The sequence below is a fragment of the Hyperoodon ampullatus genome, assembly GCF_949752795.1.
Source record: "Hyperoodon ampullatus genome assembly, chromosome: 1".
Classification (NCBI taxonomy): Eukaryota; Metazoa; Chordata; class Mammalia; order Artiodactyla; family Ziphiidae; genus Hyperoodon; species Hyperoodon ampullatus.
The window spans coordinates 150,323,246-150,347,334 of record NC_136914.1 but is presented as its reverse complement, the minus strand read 5'-3'; the positions used below and the strand labels follow the sequence as shown (position 1 = coordinate 150,347,334).

Below are 24,089 nucleotides of genomic sequence, written 5' to 3'. Positions count from 1 at the left end.
AAAGATGATAAAAATACATATAAAAAAAGAAATGTATGTGTACCTGAAACTTACTTTTGACAATATTCATCCAACTGCCTTGTTACATAGATGCTAGAAATACCTTAATGTTAAAAGAAATTTTTAGAATAACTATTTCCGTAATTCTAACATATTGGACAAAAAAGAATATGTATCATTTTACTAAGTTCTAGAGATTGTTTTAATAAAGAACAAGATATAAAATATCAATAGCAATGCTATTAAATATATACAATTCCAAGTAGACCGATAGGTATTATATCTAATATTCCCTCCACTAATTACTATAGGCCACACATGTATTATAGAAATTTTCAGATAATCAAACAATTTTGAGACTTTGTTATGCTTACCCATCCATATAATTAACAGTTAATTAAAGACTGGAACAAACCCAGAAAGGAACATTGTCACTCTTTGGTAATGGGTTGTAGAGTTAAAAATTTCCACATCCTCTTAAAGGTACTTTACCTACACCATCAAACGAAGCTAAAAATGGAAAACAAATGAACAAACAAATGAAAAAAAACAAGCTATAATAATTTGTTTAAAGTTAGTTTCTTTCTTCATCTGCCCTACCCAAAATATAGTGGCATGGTGGAAATTCTTTCTTTTTTTCCTTCTTACAGATCAGTCTGTATACATACATAGCCTTAAACTAATTGATATGCCACCCTATAAAACTCCTACATTATGCATCCCTGGACCACTTCATTGCTAATTTGTGAGAATAAAGCTTGTTAAGTAGGCTATTCATCCTGGATAGAATTATAGAGATAATATTTAGCTTCTTCTTAAAACCACTATGTAGAACATACAAATTGAATCTCTCTGTAATGTGTTAATAGGGATTTCAATCAATTTATCAGCTACTCACAGAGAAGACTTAATCTGACATTTTAATCAGAATGTCCTTATAAGTGTAGATAAAGGGCTTTATTTAACTTTGCTTAGATTAAGAATGCTTTTTAAAACTTAAGTTATAAAAACTGCAAAGAACCGGTGAAACTGAGATACAAAAGACAAGTTATTTGTTTTCATGACTTTCTCTTTGTTTTCCATTGTCTAGCTGATTTCATTTCAGTTTTTTAAAAATAACTTTTATGATTCAAAGCACTTGCAAATGATAATTAACACTCATTTTGGAACTCTACTGTGTGTAAACAATCCTTGGAATTAATTTTATTCACTATGTCGTCAGAGTATTTCATATTTTCAAATCAACCATTTTACAAATAATTTTGAATGGTGAACAGCACAGTCACAATTCTGTTCTTTTCTGTTTACTTACATTAAAGTTTCATTTTGGGTAATCCGAGAATTTTGTATCAGCTATTTTTTACCTTAAAGGTTTGCTTCTGACATTTTAATAAATTATCCTGTAGTCTGTGCTGGAGGTAACTGAATTTTTTGCTCAACAGCCCTCTGTTGACACATGTTAATTTATTACCATTTCTTCCATCAGCTCACTCACTTGAGGCTAATTCTGATGAAGTATTTTCAAACAAGGACCATTGTTGGTTTACATTAATGAGGAAATGGTGGAAAGGCAGATTTCAAATAGAAGAAATTAGAAAAAGAAAAATTATGAACTTTGGGATCAATTTTTCTATGAGTCATAACATAATTAACTGTAAAATATGAAGCTGAAAAGTATTATTCTCTATACACCCTGATATTTTGCTTCATTTAGGAACTCTGTATTAAGAAGGAAAATGAGGGAGAAGGATTGAAAAGAAAGATAGACTTACACAATCATATTTAGGAAGAGAAATTGTGTAGAAAACCTTGAATTAGGAAGAAACATTTAATTACGTATGTGGAGTTGGATGATAAAAGTTCCTTTGACTTTTATGTTTGTACTGTAATTTTTCTACCATGTTATCACCTCTAGCAGCATTTCTTGTTATGAAAGGAGATATTTGGGGGAGATTATTGTACAGATAAGCATTCTTTAGTAACGTACCTTTCATTATAATGTAATCTTTAAACTTCCATATTGTAAACAAATGGAGGTGGTTAACTCACTCTGTGCCCTAACTCAGTTAATTTCACATGCCATCACAGATAAAAGATATATAAAATACTTAATTGTTAAGTTTTCCCATATTTATTGAATAAAATCATTTTTTAATCTATCTTGTTATAGACCTTCCAACTTAAAGTTTGGAAGATATATATTATATGTATAAATCTGGTCTTTATATAGACTAGGCGCAAGCTTCGGATCAACTTGCATTCGAACATATCTGGGACTCCAGCTCCTCTGAAGGGACTGTGGTGTATTTATTTTTCACAATTAAGCCTGTTTGTCAAGACTGGAGTCTTTGCATATTTTATGAAAATTTTGCTTTCAATGAATAAAAGTAATAAATTTTTTATTAAATTTACTAAATTAATTAATAAGCCTTTATTAAAAATAAAGGAAATTTTTACAAAAAATGTTACAAAATATAATGCTTGGAAGGGACTAATCCTTTTTCTATTACCTCAATATTATTCCTCTGCCAATATCCTAACCAAAATAGTATTTTGATTTGACCCAAACATATAATTGAAAAATATTTACAGATTTATTATTATTTTCAAAATTCACTTATCAAAAAATTACCCCCTCCTATTCTGGGATACCCTTAAAAAATAAAATATTAAATAAATAAATAAATAATTTAATGTTTTCCCTTAATCAGTATGATGTCTATGAATAAGGCATATTGAGGATGAAGAGGTTGTTAGATAATTCATTATATATAGGCTGGCATAGCATCAGGGTTAGTGGCTTAAAAAATCTCAACCACTAAGACTTATTTGAAATCTAAATTTCTAATTTAGATTAATTCAATGGCCATTCAAAAATTTATAAATTAAGATATCACCAATTTCCTTGGGCAAATCCTTACTCATTAGTAAAGACAATCTTATGCATTAGTATGAAATTAAAAGGTTATTGAGATGAGTAACAAATGTATCACTAAAATGCCAGAAGAGTTGTTAATATCTCATTTGAAATGTAGATTTTGTTTTGAATTTTGACTTAAACAGTTTGGTTTCATAGAGAGCTCTTCTTGGTATAAGGAATTATTCCAGGATAGATAATTCTTGGACTATTGTATGGGGATGGTATTTAGAGCCGTATTTATTAGCTTATCTTGTCCGTTAAACATTTATGAGCTGATTCTTTATCTTCCAAAATGGCAAGGGAGCAAGAAAGATGAGCTAGGAAAAACATTCTATGAGACCTTGTAGACACTAAAGAGATATGATCATGGGTGCAGATTCTGTCTCAGGATGTCTTAAATATGTCAGAGCACTTTCTCTTCAGACCTACTCAAAATCTTGGTGAAGAAATAGGGGGAAAATTAAAGTTATCCAATGAGGCAAAAACTTTAGTATGTGAGCAAAAATGGAAAGCTCATCTCAATCATCCATATCCTTAATTTCTCAAAATTGCTACTTCAGGAAATGAACATTTCTATTAGAAGAAAAAAGAGGCCCTAAAACATCACCATATTTCAATATTATGACAGTCATTAAAGGGAGTGGGTTTTCTGTGGTTTTCTGGTTTGTTCTTTGTCAGAGAAAATGAGATTTTCCTTGCAATTACTAATAAGACATAGCAGTCTGGATAATATTCTTAAATATGGGAAAGAAATTTTGCATGTTACTGAATCTATTCTTCTGCTCTGCAGATAGATTGTTCAGTCCCATAACTTTATATTCCATCTTGATGCCAATATATCTCACAGAGAGAGCTCTTGAGCTGCTGAGTCATGTAGCCAAATAGCAAACAAATAACGTGTTGGATGCCTAAAGTACATCTCAAAATCAACTTATCAATAAATGTGCTCTTGACAGCCCTTTTCCCAAACTGGCTCCTCTCCCAATATTCCCCATCTTGCAAATGTGCTTGAATCCATCAGCACTCATTTTTTAAATAAGGTAACAATCATCCTTTCAGAATTAGTACCATCCTGAGGCAGCAGGAAATTGAGATAGGGAGGACTTGAATTTCCAGTTGACACTTTTAATCACCATCTTTTGAAAGTCAAGAGCAACTGCTTGTTTCCCTTTAATGTTTTATCAAGTTCTTTTTCACTCCTGGCATCGCCAGGCAGAGAATAGGTAACTTGCACTCAGACAGTGGCAGGTAGAGATAGGGGCATTTTTTATGTCTGCTCCTATAATTTCTCCTTTACTATAGATGTTGATCTGATCTTTATTTTCTCTTGAAATATTAAACTGGTACTATCCTAATGAATTTTTTTTAATGCAGAAAAAATTGAATATAACATATTGCTTAGAAAAAGTGCTAGATATGAACCTGAAAAGCAAATCTCCAGTAAACTGGTAAGATGACCCCTGAAGGAAATTGTTCTCACTAGCCTCCCTCTGTTCTCAGGGGTTCTCCAGCAATCACAAATAAGCAGCCTCTGCCAGTCTTCTAAGAACAAAACCACAAAGCTGTCAGATCCCCAAGAAGGAACTTCGAAAGACTGGTCAATGCCATAATGGAGCCAGTGAGCTAGTTGTACTTGAATTTGGTTTTGTTTCTTAATGGCTCAGTATTTTCCCTCCAGTGACACCAGATGAGATGCAACGAGGTTAATAAATCTAATTAGAAGTGAAGATATATATATATATATATATATATATATATATATATATATACACACACACACGCACACAAGGTATTAAATTTATTCCTCTTTTATAACCATCTGTTTAACAGTCAAATGTGCAAAGAATTACAGCCCTCCTTTTCATCATTAAAATTATAAGTTAAAGTTATTTTTCTTGGGTAGTGACAGTCTTAAGAACAGATTTCTGTTTTTCTTTAACACAGAAAAGATTTCATTAAAGATACTAGATGAAGTATACAAAGCCTGTGTGTTTTTCTAAACATAAGTTCATTTTAAAGTCTAAGTCATTGGTTGTTAATTGGAGTCTATTATCTTTGTCATTATAAATGACATCAAATGTCAGTGGATGGTATAAAATTACAACATGTTTCTTGTGGTCTAATAATACAATGATTCTAGAAGTAACTAGCTGAACCTGTTAATTAAAGAGAACAGAAGGAGAAGAAGGTAAAATGGAAGGGGGAAAGAAGGAAGAGGGGGGAGGGGAGAGAGGGGAAAGAGGGAGGAGAGAGAGAAAGAAGAAAAAAACAAAACAAGGAAAAAACCACAAAGACTATGGATCTAATATTGCAATATTTCTAATTGTTACATGGTTTTAAAATCAATTTAAAAAGACTAATCTTCAAAAGTCCGGAGGTTTGCTCATTTTGCAAAGACAGCCTAGGAAGAAAGGACAGCACATGCTGTTTGTCTCTTATATCACCATTTTCTTTGTGAGCAAAGGACTAAGAAGATTTATTCCTGTGCTTCCCTGAGATGAGGATCGTTTTTTAAAAAAGTTCTAGCAAACTTGTGGTGTGATTAAAACAAAACAAAACAAAAAACTATCCTCTCTCAAGGAAGGTTATCATTTTGATGGAATAGCTCAAATATTAAGAAATAAGAATACTAGGTTTGTCTCTCCATCTGAGTATCACATCACTCAGCATCCCTATAAATGAAGGATCCATAAAACCTGTAGCCCTGACCCTCTGTCCATCTCATTCTCTCCTTTTACTCTTATCCCTCCCTCTTTTTATTATTTGTTCTTTCCATACCCTTTTCTTTATATGCCTCCAGCTCATTAGCTCATTAGCTTCCTCACAGTGTGAAACACCCTTCTCCTTCAATGACACTTAAAACTCTATACATTCTGTTCAGCTCAAATATCACATCACCCTTGTAGGCGTGTGACAATCTCCCCTTGTCTGTATTTACATGCCTTTCATGACAGCACGCATCAAACCGTATCCAAATTTCTGCTGTATGTTTATTTCTCCCACCAGTCTGTGAGGACTGCACTCTTTGTTTTCTTATGTCTCTGGCACACTAATAATACCTAATAGGTGTTTACTGAATGAATCAAGGAGCCTACAGCTTTGAGGTGATCAAGGAATTTTGAACAATATAGATATAGATATGTATACATATCTGCAATTGCATAAATGTATGCAACCCTGGAAGTTGATGGAGTATAGTTATTGCTGTTAGAATCACTCTCCCTCAAAAAGATTCTTCCCAAGTTATATTATTATTTTGAACAGTAGTCTGACTTGGAGAGACAGTGTACTATACTGGTAAAAGAGTGGGGGGTTTTGGAACCCAGCCTCCTTAGTTTAAATTGCAGCTCTGCTGCTCTCTATCTGCATGATATTGGATTAATTAGCTAACTTCTCTGGATAGTTTCCTCATTCAGAAAATGGGGATAATAATAGCATTTTCATTATGTGGTTGTTGGGAGAATTAAATGAGTTAATACATGGAAAGCATATAGAATTTTAAATATAGGCAACATTGAATAAGTACTAGTTACTCTAAATAGAACAAAGAGCTCTATTACATTAAAAGAAATAGATATCAATACTTGAGAGAATATTGAACATTCCAGATTTATATTTGTGTTTCTTAAGATATGATTACTAGGTATCTTTTTCTAATATTAGGCAGAAATTAATCTAACCAGTTTGGTAAGGTAAAATGAAATATTACTTTAAGCCAAATTTGCATAAATATTATAAAACACTTCAGGTATATGGATTGTTTTCCATAAAAATTGTAAAATTCTCTGTGTACATCAAAACAAATAAACAATGATCAAGTATACAGAATTGTTTTCATTTGCACATTAACATTAAATCTTTAGCTAAATATCACTTCCAAAGCTCACAAAGATATCTACCCAGAAATAAGCAATGATTAGCCATCAAATGGTTTAGCAATTTCTATGCCACTCATATCCTCCCTGTACCCTCCACCTCAACATAAATGTTGCTGGACTCATGGAGCTAACGTGGAGTGGATCATTGGTGGTTTGAGGATGGGGAGTGAAACTGGGGAAGGGAAACAGATGGTGAACACATAAATCAATAGGAGAGTTCTAAAGAGTAGTGAATACCATGAAAAAATAAGACAGATAAGTGATAGAGAATGACTGTGAAAAGGACAGGCAGCCACTCTCTGAGGTAGTGACTTTTGACCTGAGACATAAAAAGCAGAAGAAATCAAGGCTAACAAATTCCTGGAAGCAGCTCACTCCAAGCAAAGTGATGGTAGCACAAAAGCCCTGAGGGGCAAACAATATTGGCATATTTGAAGGATTCTGTGGAAATAATCATGGCATGGTGAGAATGGAACTTGGTCAATGCAGATAAGCCAGCAGAGGGCCAGATCATAGATCACGGTTTGAATTTTATTCTGGGATTAAATGAGAAGTCTTTGGTGGGCTTTAAGAATGGCCATGACATGCTGTATTTTGAACTTAACAAGAGCATTCTGACTGCTCTTGGGGATAATGGATTCTATGTGGCCAGAATGATAGCAGTTCTCTGGGGGAGAGATGATGGAGCCATTGGAAGTAGAGTTGATGTACTTATTAATAGATTTATTCATTCAACAGATATATAATGGGACCTACTTCGAGAATAAACGTGTAAAAAGAATGTCTTCTGATGTCACTTGGGAGTTTGACTGCTCTCTAGAAAATCATTTCCAAAACCACAATAATTGAGCCAATGATTCCTTACATTGTAAGTCACTATCACTGCACTTCCTATAGATGGGTTTCTTTTCTAAAATCTAAACTACTAAAAATTCAAGAAGCATTATAAGCTATAGCATATTTTTTTAAGATGAATTCAGCAAAAGATGGAATAAGAGGTGATTCCAATTGGGGGCAATGTGATGTGTTTAAAGTTTCTTTTTTATATCTTTAAATAGCTCATTATTCCTAAAATCTCTGTGTTTATGATCATAACAACTCAGCCAATGTAGAAAACTCTGCCTCTATGTATGTGATTGCTTGAGCAAGTTGTTTAAGTGAACTACAGAATGGACTTCTGAAAAGAAATTGCAGGAGAATGGCAATTTTCAAGTCCCATCTTTTATTCACATTTGATTTGAATGTGTACTTGTGTGTGTAGAGAGTTTAAGTGGATATGATAACAGCTTCAAGAAGGAGCACATCCTTTCATGTGTTTGTTGGCAATCTGTATATCTTCTTTGGAGAAATGTCTATTTAGGTCTTCTGCCCATTTTTGGATTGGGTTGTTTGTTTTTTTGATATTGAGCTGCATGAGCTGCTTGTATATTTTGGAGATTAACCCTTTGTCAGTTGCTTCATTTGCAAATATTTTCTCCCATACTTAGAGTGGTCATTTCGTCTTGTTTATGGTTTCCTTTGCTGTGCAAAAGCTTTGAAGTTTCATTAGGTCCCATTTGTTTATTTTTGTTTTTATTTCCATTTCTCTAGGAGGTGGGTCAAAAAGGATCTTGCTGTGATTTATGTCATAGAGTGTTCTGCCTATGTTTTCCTCTAAGAGCTTGATAGTGTCTGGATTACATTTAGGTCTTTAATCCAATTTGAGTTTATTTTTGTGTATGGTGTTAGGGAGTGTTCTAATTTCATTCTTTTACATGTAGCTGTCCCGTTTTCCCAGCACCACTTATTGAAGAGGCTGTCTTTTCTCCATTGTATATTCTTGCCTCCTTATCAAAAATAAGGTGACCATATGTGTGTGGGTTTATCTCTGGGCTTTCTATCCCGTTCCATTGATCTATATTTATGTTTTTGTGCCAATACCATACTGTCTTGATTATTGTAACTTTGTAGTATAGTCTGAGGTCTGGAAGCCTGATTCCTCCAGCTTCATTTTTCTTTCTCAAGATTGCCTTGGCTATTTGGGGTCTTTTGTGTTTCCATACAAATTGTGAATTTTTTTGTTCTTTTGCAGCTCTATTTACAATAGCCAGAACATGGAAGCAACCTAAGTGTCCATTAACAGATGAATGGATAAAGAAGATGTGGCACATATATATACAATGGAATATTACTCAGCCATAAAAAGAAATGAAATTGAGTTATTTGTAGTGAGGTGGATGAACCTAGAGACTGTTATACAGAGTGAAATAAGTCAGAAAGAGAAAAGCAAATGCCATATGCTAACATATATATGTGGAATCTAAAAAACAAAAAGGTTCTGAAGAAGCTAGGGGCAGGACAGGAACAAAGATGCAGAGGTAGAAAATGGAACTGAGGACATGGGGAAGGGGAAGGGTAATCTGGGATGAAGTGAGAGAGTGGCATGGACATACATACACTACCAAATGTAAAACAGATAGCTAGTGGGAAGCAGCCGCATAGCACAGGGAGATCAGCTTGGTGTTTTGTGTCCACCTAGAGGGGTGAGATCGGGAGGGTTGGCAGGAGATGCAAGAGGGAGGAGATATGGGGATATATGTATATGTATAGCTGATTCACTTTGCCATAAAGCAGAAACTAACACACCATTGGAAAGCAATTATACTCCAATAAAGATGTTATAAAATAATAATAATACCTAGCTTATAAGTATTAAGGAAAAAAAAAAGAGCACAATTCTGCTACTTACACTTTATGTTTTGAATGACATTATTGGATACCTTAAATTGTGTTAAAAGTGACAACTATAAATCAGGGAAACACTTCATGCTCAAAATCTTACCTTTTACATTGTTTAAGCTAGTAATTTTTATACAGTGCTAAAGGAGGCCGGCAGTCACCATGAACTCTGTCCACAAAAACATGACCTTACTTTACCTGTAAATCTGTTGGCTCCCTCTCTAGTTGTAGTTAATGTTATCACAAAGAGGTAATTGAACACTGACTGTTCTGCTGGGTGTGAAGTTCAGTGGAGACAGATCTATAGGATCAAGGCTGGCCGACATGAAGAGTATCTTTCCCCTTGTGATACGTCATGAAAATCAGCCTAGAGTTTTCTATTTGGTTTGTGGGGTTGGGTTTTCTTATTTCTAGAAAGTTCAACTCATTCATCTAAATTATCTGTAATTATGTTTTATTTAGGAAGGTCTTCCATTTTTCATGTCAATAATTTTGTGTACTAAACACAGAGATTGCAATAATTCTACTCACTCCTCATTTGAGCACAACAGTCAGTGTTGACCAAAAAGTATTACAATGTATGGACCTAGTGTTTCCAGAAGATCTCACCATTAATACAAAACAAAAAATAAATAAAAGGCCTCAAAATCAGCAACACTAACCATAAAAACAAAAACCTTTGGCAAAAACATCTGAGGTACTTTGATAGACAACAAAATCAAATTAAAAAAGCAGTCTTGACCGACCAAGCAAGCACTGGGTTCAATGACTCAGTTTATTTCACTTAAATAAAGAATAATGGTAGAAATTTTATCATTTAAAAATAGCTCAGAAAGCACAATACGGTGACAACCAAGAATGTTTTCAGAAGCAAATCTTATAATGAAATAAATATCTTTGTATAGGAGACTGTCTTTATCACATGATTTATGTGTTCTAGCAGGGAGAAACAATCAAGCAAAATTCAAACTGTAAATAAAACCAGGGTTTATGGGTTGCTAACACACCTCAGATATCATTGAAAATAAAAGTGATATATACTTCTACTTTTTCAAATAAGAATTATGTCCAAATTATATACATTTTCTCTGAAAAATCAAAGCACTTGTTTTTCGCTACATCTCATACCATCTGTGTAAAACAGTAAGGGAACCAACATTATTTCCCCCATTTTATGGATAGAGAAATTCTGAGGCACAGAGCAATCATAGGACTTTTTCTTCAGTATTTAGCCAGCCAGGAAAAATAAAATAAAACAAGATTTTCTGAGTTTGGTTAGTAGACAATACAGTTACATTCCTGCTGCTCATCTGATTTTATGAAAAGAGGAAGAAATGGCTTCCCATTTTCCTTCTTTCTTCCATCCTTAACTCCTTTCTTCTCTTCTTTTTCTTCCTTTTCCTTTTATATTTCCCCTCTCCTTTGTTTCCTCTCCCCCCTTTTTCATTCCTTCCTTCTCCTTTCCTTTCCCTTTTCTTCTGATACAACGTTAACAACGCATGTGAAATGTTAAGAGGTAGACACATACAGTTCTGATGCTATAATTTTTATTTATTGCCTAATTGAACAACTACCTATTGAGCCAATACTATTTTCCAGGGGATGCATGTAGCCCAGGTGAGGGAGAAAACATTCACTAAACATAAAGACACCACTGTGGACAGTATTATGCATGTGGCTCTGTGTGAACATATAGCAGTGAGAGCTGCCTAAGCCCGTGAGGGGACCCAGGTGAGCAAAAGAAATTAGAGGTAAAATGTGAGGGAAAATAGTAAGGTTGAGTCAAGAGCAGTGGGAATAGAAAAGTACTATAGGCATAAGAAGGACTGTGTAGGAAGGCCTCGACCTGTCAGCTAGAATTACAAATAACCATTATTATTTGGGTCTATCACTCCCTTGTATAAATTCCTCCCTTTTCACAATAGAATAATAGCATTCAAACTGTCAACATGTCATACAAAACCTTTCATAATTTTATTTATCCACTCTTATGTTCATTTTGTACTCCTGTGAAATGCAAACATTTACAGTTCCCAAACTTGCCACTGTCATTTTACCCTCTGTAACATTCTACAGCTCTTCCCTCTCCTACTGCAAACTCCCATTCCCCATCTCCACCACGCTACCTCATTCGTCTGATGAGTCCCTAAAATGCTCAGTTCAAATATCAACTCCTCTGGACAGGATTCCGAAGCCTTCCTTGAAGGGGTTATACACACACATGAACATCCATACAATAGAACTACTTTATAGTGAACACATCAAGAAGATCTCTTGAAAAAAAAACAAATAAACAAAAATAAAGCGATTGAGATACAAATACAATTGATGGCATTCTAACAATTCATTATTAATTAAACAACAGATTCCCAATTATTTTTTGTCAACAATTTTTACATTTGAGACTTTACGAGCCTCAAAGAAAAATTTAGCAAATATCAACTCAAGCTAACTTGAGTGATAGACCCCTTTGGACATCTGTGGATAAGAGTGGATGGATGGAAATTATAAGACTTTTTCTTTTTAATTCCTCAATGGATACCAGCAAGTTTAATATTTATAAATACTCCTTATCATATCAGCATTAAGTTTTCCATTAAGCCACTGATGGAAAAACTAAGACAAAATAATTTGGGTTCTTAAAATACAAAAATATGAAAATATCAATATGTTTTAGAAAAGAACGCACATTTTTATTTTCACAATATCTTACTCTGAGGAGCAGTCAGAGGAAAATGAAGTAGGAAAAACCGAGATGAAATAAAGTGAAGTGATCCAAAGAGGCCTTTCTGCTTCAATGCACTTTAAAACTTAAAAATAAATAAATAAATGAGAAAGAGAGAAACAATATATATTGAATATATATCTAGGTGTTATATAATTTGTGGAAGAGAGAATAAAATCAACCATTTTCAACACTATGGTGGGTGAATACTCACAAACCAAAAAAAGCACACATATCGATATTAATTTTGTGGGCTCCCACAGAACCCCCTAATTTCTTACTATCTCATCAGCCACTAAATCATATAAAGACTAATACAGAAATGGTTTTGTTTTTTTAACAATCATGAATTCACTGATTTTCCTTCCAACCTATCCCTAATCCTCGAGAGCATTATGCACCTAATATTCATATACTGTAAGCCTCAAAACAGAGAGGAATAAAAGGTTTATCTATTGACTAACAACTACATAAACAGGAGGTTGTATTTTTTTCTGTTGAAAATTTATTTATGCTAAAGAGCTATTCCACTACCTTTCATAACATGCTTTGGGAAAACTAAATTATCCAGTTACACAAGATGAAATAGACTTCCCCAGTAAAATATTGCTGCTTTCATTTATTTTTCTAGGGACACAAAATTGAAAAAAACAACACAATTTTATGGATTTGTTCATGATCTAGAAGTATAGAGGAATGTAAATTGTATTCCATCAGGACCTGTAGTAACCACTGCTTTAGAAAAATGCATGTCTACACAATTATAGCAACCTTTCTCTCATTTAGCAAGAAGACAGAGTTCAGGTTTAGGAGACAAAATATTCTGTTCTTTTGTGGTGGTGCACTATATATTCTGAGCTATTAATTGCTAAGTAAATCCAACTGTGGAAAATCATACAAAACATGCACTACCCCCAAATCAGGAGAAAACAAAACTTTCTCCTCATTGTCTAAAACCTTATACTAACTCGGATCCTGATTTTCAGTGTGGACAGAAAAAAATATCATCTGTAGTGAGGCCACGGATCTTAGCTGACTCCATATTCTACAGTATCCCTGCTGAGAGTGTGAATCACTGCAGAAGTGGTGATTCATGTCCTTTTGTAAAGGTTAGTCTTGCAAATCTTTAAGAAAAGTAAAAAACAGAAAAAAAAATCACCCCAAAAAAAACCCCCAAACTCAAAAAACAGATACAGGGGAAAAAAAGAGGTGACTGTAGGTTTTTCAGTAAGTGGAAATATAATTTTCCACATTCTATATATTCTACAGGGGTTCATTCTTCTCACAGTTGGTGGCTGTTCTTCCAGGCTCTAATAACATTAATTGCTTCAAAGTCCCTGCACAGATAAGACGCACATTTCACTGTAGTAGAGCAGTTAGAAGTTAATTTATTATTGTTTTTCTAATAAACACTGCTGGAACATGTGTCAAAATCTCCCGTGACCCTGAGTTAGAAATACTAATATATTATTTTATAAAGAAGTATATTTTGATGGAATATATATTTGTTTTGTTCTACATGAAATATCTGATTGTTACAATCTTCTATAAAGTGCAGCATTTATAGGAAATCAAAATCAAAATCGTCAAAGAATATTTGGATGCTTTGAATATCAGTAGTCTGTAATTCTTTTTAATCTTCTCTAAAAAAGACTCGGGATGTTTCTTGCATTTTATTTTGCTGCACCACACATAAAATATGTTTCTGTGAATTATCTTACATATCTACTTCCATATTATTTAAGCATTGAAAAGAACTTAAAGTTTGGTTCAGGTTATTTCATGTTGATGCTTTCCTATGCCTTGCAGTTGCCTTTTCTCTAATCTGTCTGAAGAGCCAGCTCTAATCCATAATGTACTGACCTGCTATTAGATTCCATGATTTTGGAGATTGATATACATGACAAAGGAAAGCTCATTAACCAGCCTAGGTGTATGAAGTTTCAGGAGACAGCTCATGGGGAAGTATATCATTGCGGTTCCATTATACTCTACTGTCAATTTCAAGTACACTGCTGTTTCATGGACATATTTTTTGCTCACCTGAATTTGCAACTGGCCAATGAACGGACAAAGGTTAGTGAGTCTAGGCACTGCTCTGAACTTTGGACAATGTAGACTTCCTGGTTACAGTACTGCCATTTTAAAGCAGTCTAGAATCGGAGCATCTTTAGATATATATGTTAAGAAAACTTAGAAAATTCTATCTTCATACTGTTCTTTGTGTAGCACAAAATTAAAATGAGCTAGAAAAAAAATTAAATCCAGTAAGGCATATTCATTTCAAGCTTTTATAGTTACTGGTGATACCATCTGATAAGACTCCAGACTTCCTTACTATTGCCAGTTGCTGCATATTTTATAGGGTAGTGTCTCGACTTGAATGTTGGTGGGTTACCTGGTGTAAGCTGTTTCACCTCATACGTGATTAAATTATCTTTCTTCCTATCTGTACAAAGATTATATTGAAAATACAAGAAGAATTTGTCTCTAGGGAAATACATGTTAGTATTTGACAAGTGTGGAACAGTGCAGGCAAATATCAATATGTGATGAGGTCATGATAGAATCTAAAAAAAAAAATGAGGAAGGTACCTGAATGTTAAGTGGACAGATGCTTAGCTCTCTTTTTGAAATGTCATTCAAACAGCCCTAATATAATTTAATTTTCAATTTTTACATTCATTTAGTCAAAACAAGTTGGTATCTAAGGAAATCAAGAAACCCCATTTCTTGCAGTTTTCTAAATCAAAAAATCTAACATGCAACAGTATTAGGAGTTCATATGTGAGTCAAGATGTAAAAATATATCTCAATTTGCATTTTCTGCTGTATGATATATTAGAAATAATGACATATTTTAAAATGTGTCAAACTGTGAGAACAGGATAACAGCTAGAGTCAAAATTAAACTTAAAAAAACTATTGAAAATGCATAAAGAAAAAATATCAGAGATCTTTGAACACAGAAAGGATACAGGTCTATTCTAAAGGGGGAGGGGTGACACAAAATAATGTGAATTCCTAAATTGGAAGCTGGACAGGGAAAGAGGCTATGCTGGTCTTGGGGTGGTTCATGCCTTTTTGACTGCAGAGCAGAGTTGTGGAAGTTATAAACCAGAAAACAAAAATATGTGGAACTTTTCAAGGTTATTTAATCCAATCCCCTTCCTTTAGGTAGATGAACTCCCAAGGCAATAAGAAAGAACTATACAGTCACTGATTCTCTTTTAAAGTACTCTAGAGGGGGAAATTCCAGGATATTCCCCTCACATACTTTTTCCAGCTTTTATTAGACTCATAGGATGCTTGCATACAAATGAACCTAGAAACTACCAACCAGTTCAAAATGGTCTGCTAAATCTGGCACTAATATTTCTTTCAGTATATTGATGATAGAAAATTTTTTCTCTTCTACTTCCCTCAATACATCTACCACTGAATATCTTCCCATTTTTATCTCATTTTTTAGTTCTTATACATGTTGATAAGTTACCATTTCCCTTTTTCATCTGACCTTATAATCATAGACTAAAACTAAATACATAATGCTGGTCTGTAATATGTAAAATTAAACCTACTTCATATTTTTTATATTTTACAGTGAAAAAGATATACCCCACGTCTAACTGGATAAGAACAGAATCACAGTCTTAGCGTCAGATTAAAAGTAAAAGATTCCACATTCCTACAAAATTTCTGTTTAGACAACTTCAATGACAAGGAACTGAATAGGACATGATGCAGCCCATACAATTTTCTGGCAGATTTGCTCTATCTTTATATAATATTTATCCTTATATAATGCTGGCATTATAAACTATTTTGTTTGAAAGTAATTTTGGGGCTTTTCATTATTCCCTGCTAAATTTCATCTTGCTAGATTTTGTCTATCACTCCAATTTGCTAAGTATAACTGGGTATTAACATTATCATCTAGTGTAATTACCCTCACTGCCAGCTTTGTGTCATGCTATCTATATCTTTATTCATCCATTCATTAACATACTGAAAACCAAAAAGTTAAAGGACAAAATCCTATGGATCATTTACAAATCAGAGGAGAAAATCACCACGCAGGAGAGGTGTTATAGTATAGGATGTCTACAGTATTTCCATGATGTGAAAGTATAGATTATTATTGACAAAATGAAATAAAGTTAGATTGGCCTTAAATCTTTAGAGTTTATGCTAACACTATGATCACTTTTCCTACTTATAAGTCCTCACAGACATCAATTTTCCTAGGTAGAAGAGGTGGTCAGTCATCTTTCTCTATGATTTCATGGATGTTGAATGTTTTTTACTAAAATCATATTTCCCCAAGGAACTTTGATACCTAAATTAATACAATCATAGACCTCTCATTCGGGAATAGGCTCTGTTAGATTACAAATATTCTTTAGAGTTAGTATATTAATTAATTACTGTTGAAAACATACCTTCACATCAATTAATTTATAGATTTTTTTTTATTCAGCATGGTTTTGGTGAAAGAATAAGGAGATACTCTTTATTCTGACAAAGAATTAAGTGATGATTGGAGAAAAAGAATAGACCAGAGGAGAAGGCTGGGTATCAGTGTTATTTTTTGTTTTCTTCTTTCCTCATTCTCTTCCTGCAGACTCCATCTTTGCCAGCCTTGCTGGAACCATATAACTTAAAATAATAATTAATCAAGCCGCCTCAGTACTTCTTTGTTCCACATCGGTAAAGTGACTATTGATCATAGCCCATCATCTGTGATGCCTCTCTATTCACAATAGGACACACGTACAAAAAATTCCAAGCTTACATTATCTTTACTTCATTCATCACTTCCTCCCCTCTTTCTGTGTTCCCCTTTTCATTTCACTTACTTCCAGTCTGCTCCCACCTTATGCTCCTCATTAGGAATGATAGTTAATTTAATGTCTCAACTCAACTGGACCACAGGTTACTCAGATATTTGCTCAAACATTATTCTGGGTGTGTCTGTGAGTATGCTTTTGGATGAGATTAACAACAGAATTGATCAACTGAGTAAAGCAGATTGCCCTCCCTAATGTGGATGGGCCTCATCTAATCAGTTGAGGCCAAATTGAACAAAAAGTCTCACTCTCGTGAGTAAAAAGAACTCCTCCTGCCTGATTGCCTTTGAACAAGATTGTTGCTTTTTGGTTTTGTTTTTTTTTCCTGCCTTCGAACTTGAACTGAAACATTAGCTCTCCTGGTTCTCAAGCCATAGAACTTCTACTAGAACTACACTATCAGCTCTCTTGGGACTCTAGCTTGTTGACTATAGATTTTGAGACTTGTCAACCTCCATAAACACATAAGCAAATTCCTTGTAATAAATCTCTTCTCCCACTCATCCTCTTGGTTCTGTTTCTCTGGAGAACCCTGACTAATATATCTGGTAACTTCTGCATATGCAGCTCTAGAACTAAGCCCTGTTTTGATCTGGGTTCTGTCAGATGCTGCTTGCAGTCTGTCTCCATAGAGAGCTGAGTAGCATCTACCTAGATTGCCTATGGCTACGCTGTTCATGTTTTGAGCAACATTATTCCTTACTCCCATATCTTTGTGGATCCTTATTTGTCTGATCCAGGCTCGTATCACCATACATAGAATGTCCTATATTATCCACACTATTGACTATCTCTAGCATTGCTCTTTCTTCTATGTCTATCTGGGTCTCTCTCCTTTACTCATGGATCCTACTTTAAGATCACCAGCAATTCACAATGATAAAGTAACTGCAGTTTGTGATTGGACTCTAGGAGTCTCCTGAAAACTCCCCTCTTCCACCATTCTATTCCTCTGCAATTAAAATAAATCTGTGTGGTAGTGGTAAGTTTTTAAGTAAGGTAAGTTTTTACCTTACATTGGTAAGTTTTTAAAGCTAATTCACAACAAGTGCTAAAGATAGAAATGCCAAATAGTCTTTCATCTTATTTAAGGGACCAACTATTAGTCTCTGAATGATGTTTTATAAAGAGTACTGAATTCAAAATTTTTAAAAACAGTTATAAATCCATCTCTTTAACGACAAGTAGTCAGATGGGCACCCAGGTAGTAAATATCAGTAACAATCAGACCTGGGGAGCAAGAGGTTTTGGGGAGGCAATCATCAGTGTTCTGATGCTTATCTCTTCCCCTGAGTAGGTGACCAGAGCAGATTTGGGGTTGGGAGTGTAGCTCCAGAGTGAAAACGGTATGAAGATGTGACCCTTGCCTCTATGGAGATCAAATTCTCAATAAGTGAGAGAAGGGTTAAAGAGAAAGATTTCCCACATTTGCTTGCATTAACATACACATGCATACTTCAATTTCCAAAAAATATTTTTGTAACATTTTTGATTCTTTTAAGTCTCAATGAATTTGAATTATACACAAAAAAATGGAATATCCAAAAGGAATACTTTTGTGGAACGTTGTCCAGTTCAACAAGCTTGTTTTACAGGAGAGCAAGCAAGTTCTGAGAAATAGAGTTTCTTGATAAGGTCATAGAGCAACCAATTTGTTCCCCAGTTTAGTGGTACCCCAACACAACAGACCATTTTGTTTTGTTTTGTTTTTAATAGTTCTGGAGTTTGAGGAGGTTTGTTGATTATTCACACTCATGTGAAGCATTTTTGCCTCCCGCTTCCCTATCCCTCCAATCCAATTTAAAAGTTTTCATCTTTACACAAGGTAGGTTTTTATTTAATTTCTTCAGGAATTAAAAACACCATATATAAATTATCTAAATAATTTGTTTAAAACATACCTGGAGCTTTGCCACAGACAACTGGGCTATAGTTTTGTTTAAAGCATGAATCATTTTCCCTGAGTATGAAAATTTCTTATACTAAACAAGGTGGACATGGCATGAAACTCACTATTTCATATTTTTTATTGGTGCAGTGGGATGTAAAAAAGGACATGCCTCTTTAAGGCCTTAGAAATGGAATCTTTATGGGAAAAAACTGATAAAGCTGAAATAATCTCAACATTATCTAATGATAATATATTCCCACACTGCTATACTTTTCCATATATAACTGGAAATAAAATTGCAAAACTTTGAAAGATGAAAGGGCACAATTGAAAGGGACAAACTCTCTAGCTTTGATTCCAAATAAAATTAATGGAGATTTGAAAAACAGGCCTCAGATGACCCTAGTATACAAAGATAATGCATAGCTGTGTATTTTCAATGCAGTTTTGCATTGTGATCATTTTTAGGGACTGAAATGTATGTCTACTAATACCTTGAGCTAGAAGCAAATTCAACGTATAGACAAAATATGCACCACAATATTGTGAATGTTAATTTGTGGTTATAGAACTGTATATATGTCTTTACTACAATTCAACTATAGGAGACAATATTGAGATATCTTACATTAAACTGTTATATTCAACATATGAATCTTAACAAATCTGTGATTTTCTTGATTGACGATTATAAAGGGAATTGAATATTTGGAGATTTAGTCTAATTTCTCTCTAGTATTTACCAACTATTCTTGTGAGAAGGTTGACAATAGAAATAAAACGAAACACATATTTGAAAGTTCTGATGTTACGGTAAAAAGCATAAGTAGAATACGTACTGGGTTTAGAAGGATTGTGAGGAAAAGTTCACCTCCTCTGATACTTTTATCCAATTCTTGGGGGCCTCCTGGATACTCTTTGTAGAAAATAGTGTGTGTGAACAACCCACAGGTCTGTCGAGGGAGGACCTGAGGAAAAAGAAAAAGCAGCACATCGACACGACTTAATTAAAAGCTCCATCACTGTGTCATGACTTCAGAGTCTGCGAATTTCATTCCTATTGGAGTTCCTTAACTGATAAAGCCAAAATCTTAATGTAATCAAGAGTTGATGTTGGTGTAATTATGCACATATTAAGAGACTTGCTAAATAAAAGCTATAGGACAGCAGTCCCCAACCTTTCTGGCACTAGAGATGGGTTTCATGGAAGATAATTTTTCCACAGATTGGGGTGCGGGGTGTTCAGGCAGTAACACGAGCTATGGAGGGGATGGTTCAGGCGGTAATGCGAGTGATGGGGAGCCGCAGATGAAGCTTCACTTGCTCACCCACCACTCACCTCCTGCTGCACAGCCTGGTTCCTAACAGGCCGTGGACCGGTACCGGTTTGTGGCCCCGGGGTTGGGGACCCATGCTATAGAACATATAGGTTAAAGCATTTTCGTTCATGCCTATAAATCTCACCCATCATCTGAGTTATGTTAAAGAAATGGTAAAAAATAAAAGTCTTCTTAGGGTTGGTTTAATTCAAATATAGAGATTCTCCAGGGTTGCATTTTTCATGGTATTAGACCATTACTCTCCTTGTTTCTGAAATACAGTTTTACATGGTCCTCAGGTTCTGGGATTCAAAACAATGAGTTTTCATCACCCTTGCCACCTTTACTTTGTTTTGTTTTTCTACTCTGAATTAAAAATTTAATCACAGTAGTAGTCAGATCATCTAATGATTGCTTCCTGCATATTCTATGGTTAATTCTGTTGTACATCTGAATGTTCAGCAGAGAAAGCAAATAAGTAATTTTATTCTGAAACTTATTTTGAATAATAAACTATTTATAATCTAATGGAAAAATACATCCAATTACACAGAATAGCTATAATTTTATTTATTCTTTGCTTAATTTTCATAACGGTTTGTATTAAATTCAAGGTAAATGAATGTGTGTAGTATTGGCTTAAAGGAATGTTTTTATTTAATAATATACCAAATGGTCATGCTACTCAGTTAAGAAAACTGTTTTCACTTTGCTTTGCAATTATATCAGAGGAATACTTTTTATATCGCCTGGATTTCTATAGACACCATATACTATTATTTGCATTATCAATAGCTCCATTTAAATCCAAGGCTTCTCTAGGTCTTCTAGTACCAATTTACAATAAAATATTAAAGTTTTATGATTAAAGAATATTGAGTATTGGCTCTGGTTAACATATGTGCTATTACTTTTTCTTTGGTTTTAGATAATTATTAGATAGACAGACAGACAGGTAGATAATTCTAATAGCAATCTGAACAATGGACTGAAAAGATGTAAATATTTAAAGGAGGGAGAACAGTTTGTAAACCTTTCCTATGATCTTGGCAACTGATGCTGAGAACATGATCTAAGGCACTGGACGTGGGGATGGAAGTTTTAAAATGAACTATTTTATCTCAAAGTAAAAAATAGGATTTTTTTCATTCCAATGAATAATTATAAATTCCCATCTAATATTCATTTGATTTTATTCTCATTTATAGGAGCATATCATTCTTACATCAGATTATTATTTTTTCAATTAATATATCTGAAAAGAAAATATATACCTTTGTTTTCATAGTATGTAAGAAAAAGAACAATGAAAAATGCTATCTTAAGATTCTTGAGTGTCTGAAATCCAAAATAAACTGAGTAGATAAATTTAGCTTTCAGATGCTATTTGTTAGGTTCTGTCTGTTGATAGTGTAGTGACTTGAGAGGTGTTTAATAGACATGGAGAAACTCCCCAGAAGTATAAGGTCCCTAGACAAAACTTTAATCCAGAAACTGCAGTGGATGACCTATAGGAAACCCGTTTCCAATATTTTGAGCTTGCCTTGAATTTGCCAAAACTACCCCACAGCTTAAGAAGCAAGTCTATGGGTAAGCAATGTATTAATGTGTGACCACCATGGTAGACAAGGGATTTATGATACTCATGTAAAAGAGTTTTGAAGTTAGATTTTGTCTTCATTCCACATGTAGATACTAAGAACCTTCAATACACACAGCAGTATGTGCTCACCATGATGCTATCGTGAATGAAGCCCTTTCGGTACCGTGCAGGTTTCAAATGTGGATACTCTTCAGTGCTGGTGACCTGAATACCCCAGACCTTCTTCCAAGCTGCATACAGCTGAATATGAACTGGGTAGACCCCTGAGTGATGTGGTGCCACAGCATAGCCCATGTTGATAGGTATTCCATGTTCCTAAAAGAAAGCCAGAACAACATCATATGGAGTGTGGTCAATTGAATTCAACTAAAATTGTTTCCACAAACATGTATGCTAAGGATTAGAAATATAAGAACTAATAGGGTAGATTTTTATAATCTTATGATAGACATAGTAAATACTTTGGGCATGTGGTATGTAGCTAAGATTAACTCTGAATTTTGAATACAGAAGGTTTGGAGGGAAGAGAGGAAGAAGATATGGCCCTTTCTCAGACAGATACAAAAAAAAAATAAAAGGTGCCACTTGAGTAAGTACCCAAATATGGGAGACAGAATAGCCCAATGTGGGGTGTGTTTGTGTGTGTGTGTGTGTGTGTTTCTATGACATTGAAGACAACCAGAAAGGTAGGTATGAACCATAATGTGATAAGCTTTTACTGTTGACCTAAGGGATTGGGATTTATTCTATTTGAATAGTATAGACAGGAAGCTCTGTGAGCATGGAGGGCCATGATCTGCTCTATGTCTTAGGAAGAAGGATATAGTAACATGTTAAGATGAACTAGAAGTGGGGAAGAAATGAATCAAGGCCGTGCATTAGGAAGCTATTACAATGGCACATGAGTACCTAAACTAGATTGTTGGTGGTCGGATTAAATGCCTGGGGATAAATGCCATACAAGATTCAGTGATGTTTTGGATACAGATGGTAAAGGAAAAGTGAAGATTGTTTTTGGATCTTAGCAGCTCAATTTATTTTTATAAAGCCTACTGTTTACTATGAGATGCTTGCCTTGGGTAGACAGTCAACTCTAAAGGAAATGAGGTACAAATTTAAAACAAGAATATGAAAAAATTTGTCGAAGAATGGTATTATATTGTGAAGTACACGATACAGATCTGCAGTCTTCTAATTTCTGCTTCTATATATTTCTCCCTTTAAATGCTTATCTGCTTTATAAAGGTGCCTTATAGGATTGAATCTCATCAATTGAGGTTATAAATGACAATATACAGTAATACATGAAGGCTGATTGAATCAATAAACAGAACACAAAAGTATTGACAATTGCCATTTATATTTTCTATTACATGACACACAGCATAGGAAAATAATTCAGTTTGGCATAATAAGCAAGTAGTGAATGGGTCACATATCTACAATACCTAAGTCATGCGCCACATTCAGTTCAAATGATGGGCCATAAATATTTTGCAAGTTTCCTTCATTCTTCCTTTTATGGAATGACCCTCATTGTATAGCCAAATTCATCTCTCTTTCACTAGGAGTATGCGTTTTCTAACATCTATTACAATAAAAGACTGTAGAAAGACTGAATTATGAAATTAATGCTGTAAAATGATCTGGAGTCTTTGGCTAGGTACTGGGGAAAATTCATTTCTTTGTGTGTGCAGAGGAAAAATACTTCTTCCAGGAGCCTGTATTTTCAATATAAAGCAAAATTGGAAAAGTCCAGTAACAAAACTACTAGGAAAATACCAGAGGGAGCAGGCAACTACTGTTACCCTGACACTCACTGGGAAGCATGTACTGGAAAAAGCCTTAGATCCCTAGTTAGTTCCATGTTGCCCAGTGAACTGTCACAAAGTGTTCTGAGGATGAGTATCGCAGAGTAGCCAAGATGTGGATGCACTGGGTATGAGATACAGATGAACTTTCTCATGAGAGAAATCTAAGGTTAAGGGTGTTCAAACCTTTCTGTCTGGTAAATAGAATTTGTGTGACTGTTGCTTACAGAAGTAGTTCTGATTTACAAAAAGGGAGAAGACAATCTGTTATACTCTTACTACTCTTTCAAGTGATTCATACCGAGGTTTCATAACTGTCTTGTCCCATGACTAGGAGAATAACAAAATCATCAGTGTATGAATCCTAATAGTCT

The 24,089-nt window shown here is 34.4% G+C and overlaps 1 protein-coding gene across 1 annotated transcript in view; it reads right to left on the bottom strand.

The window, feature by feature from the left end:
• Nucleotides 1-24,089, bottom strand: part of LOC307058869 (bifunctional heparan sulfate N-deacetylase/N-sulfotransferase 4) — a gene marked incomplete at both ends in the record, with an annotated part of 237,733 nt that overhangs the window by 82,120 nt on the left and 131,524 nt on the right. Inside the window, 2 exons of the mRNA XM_079712576.1 lie at nt 19,822-19,950; nt 22,034-22,219. Coding sequence (XP_079568702.1) covers nt 19,822-19,950; nt 22,034-22,219 — 315 coding nt within the window. The remainder of the gene's footprint in view (nt 1-19,821; nt 19,951-22,033; nt 22,220-24,089) is intronic.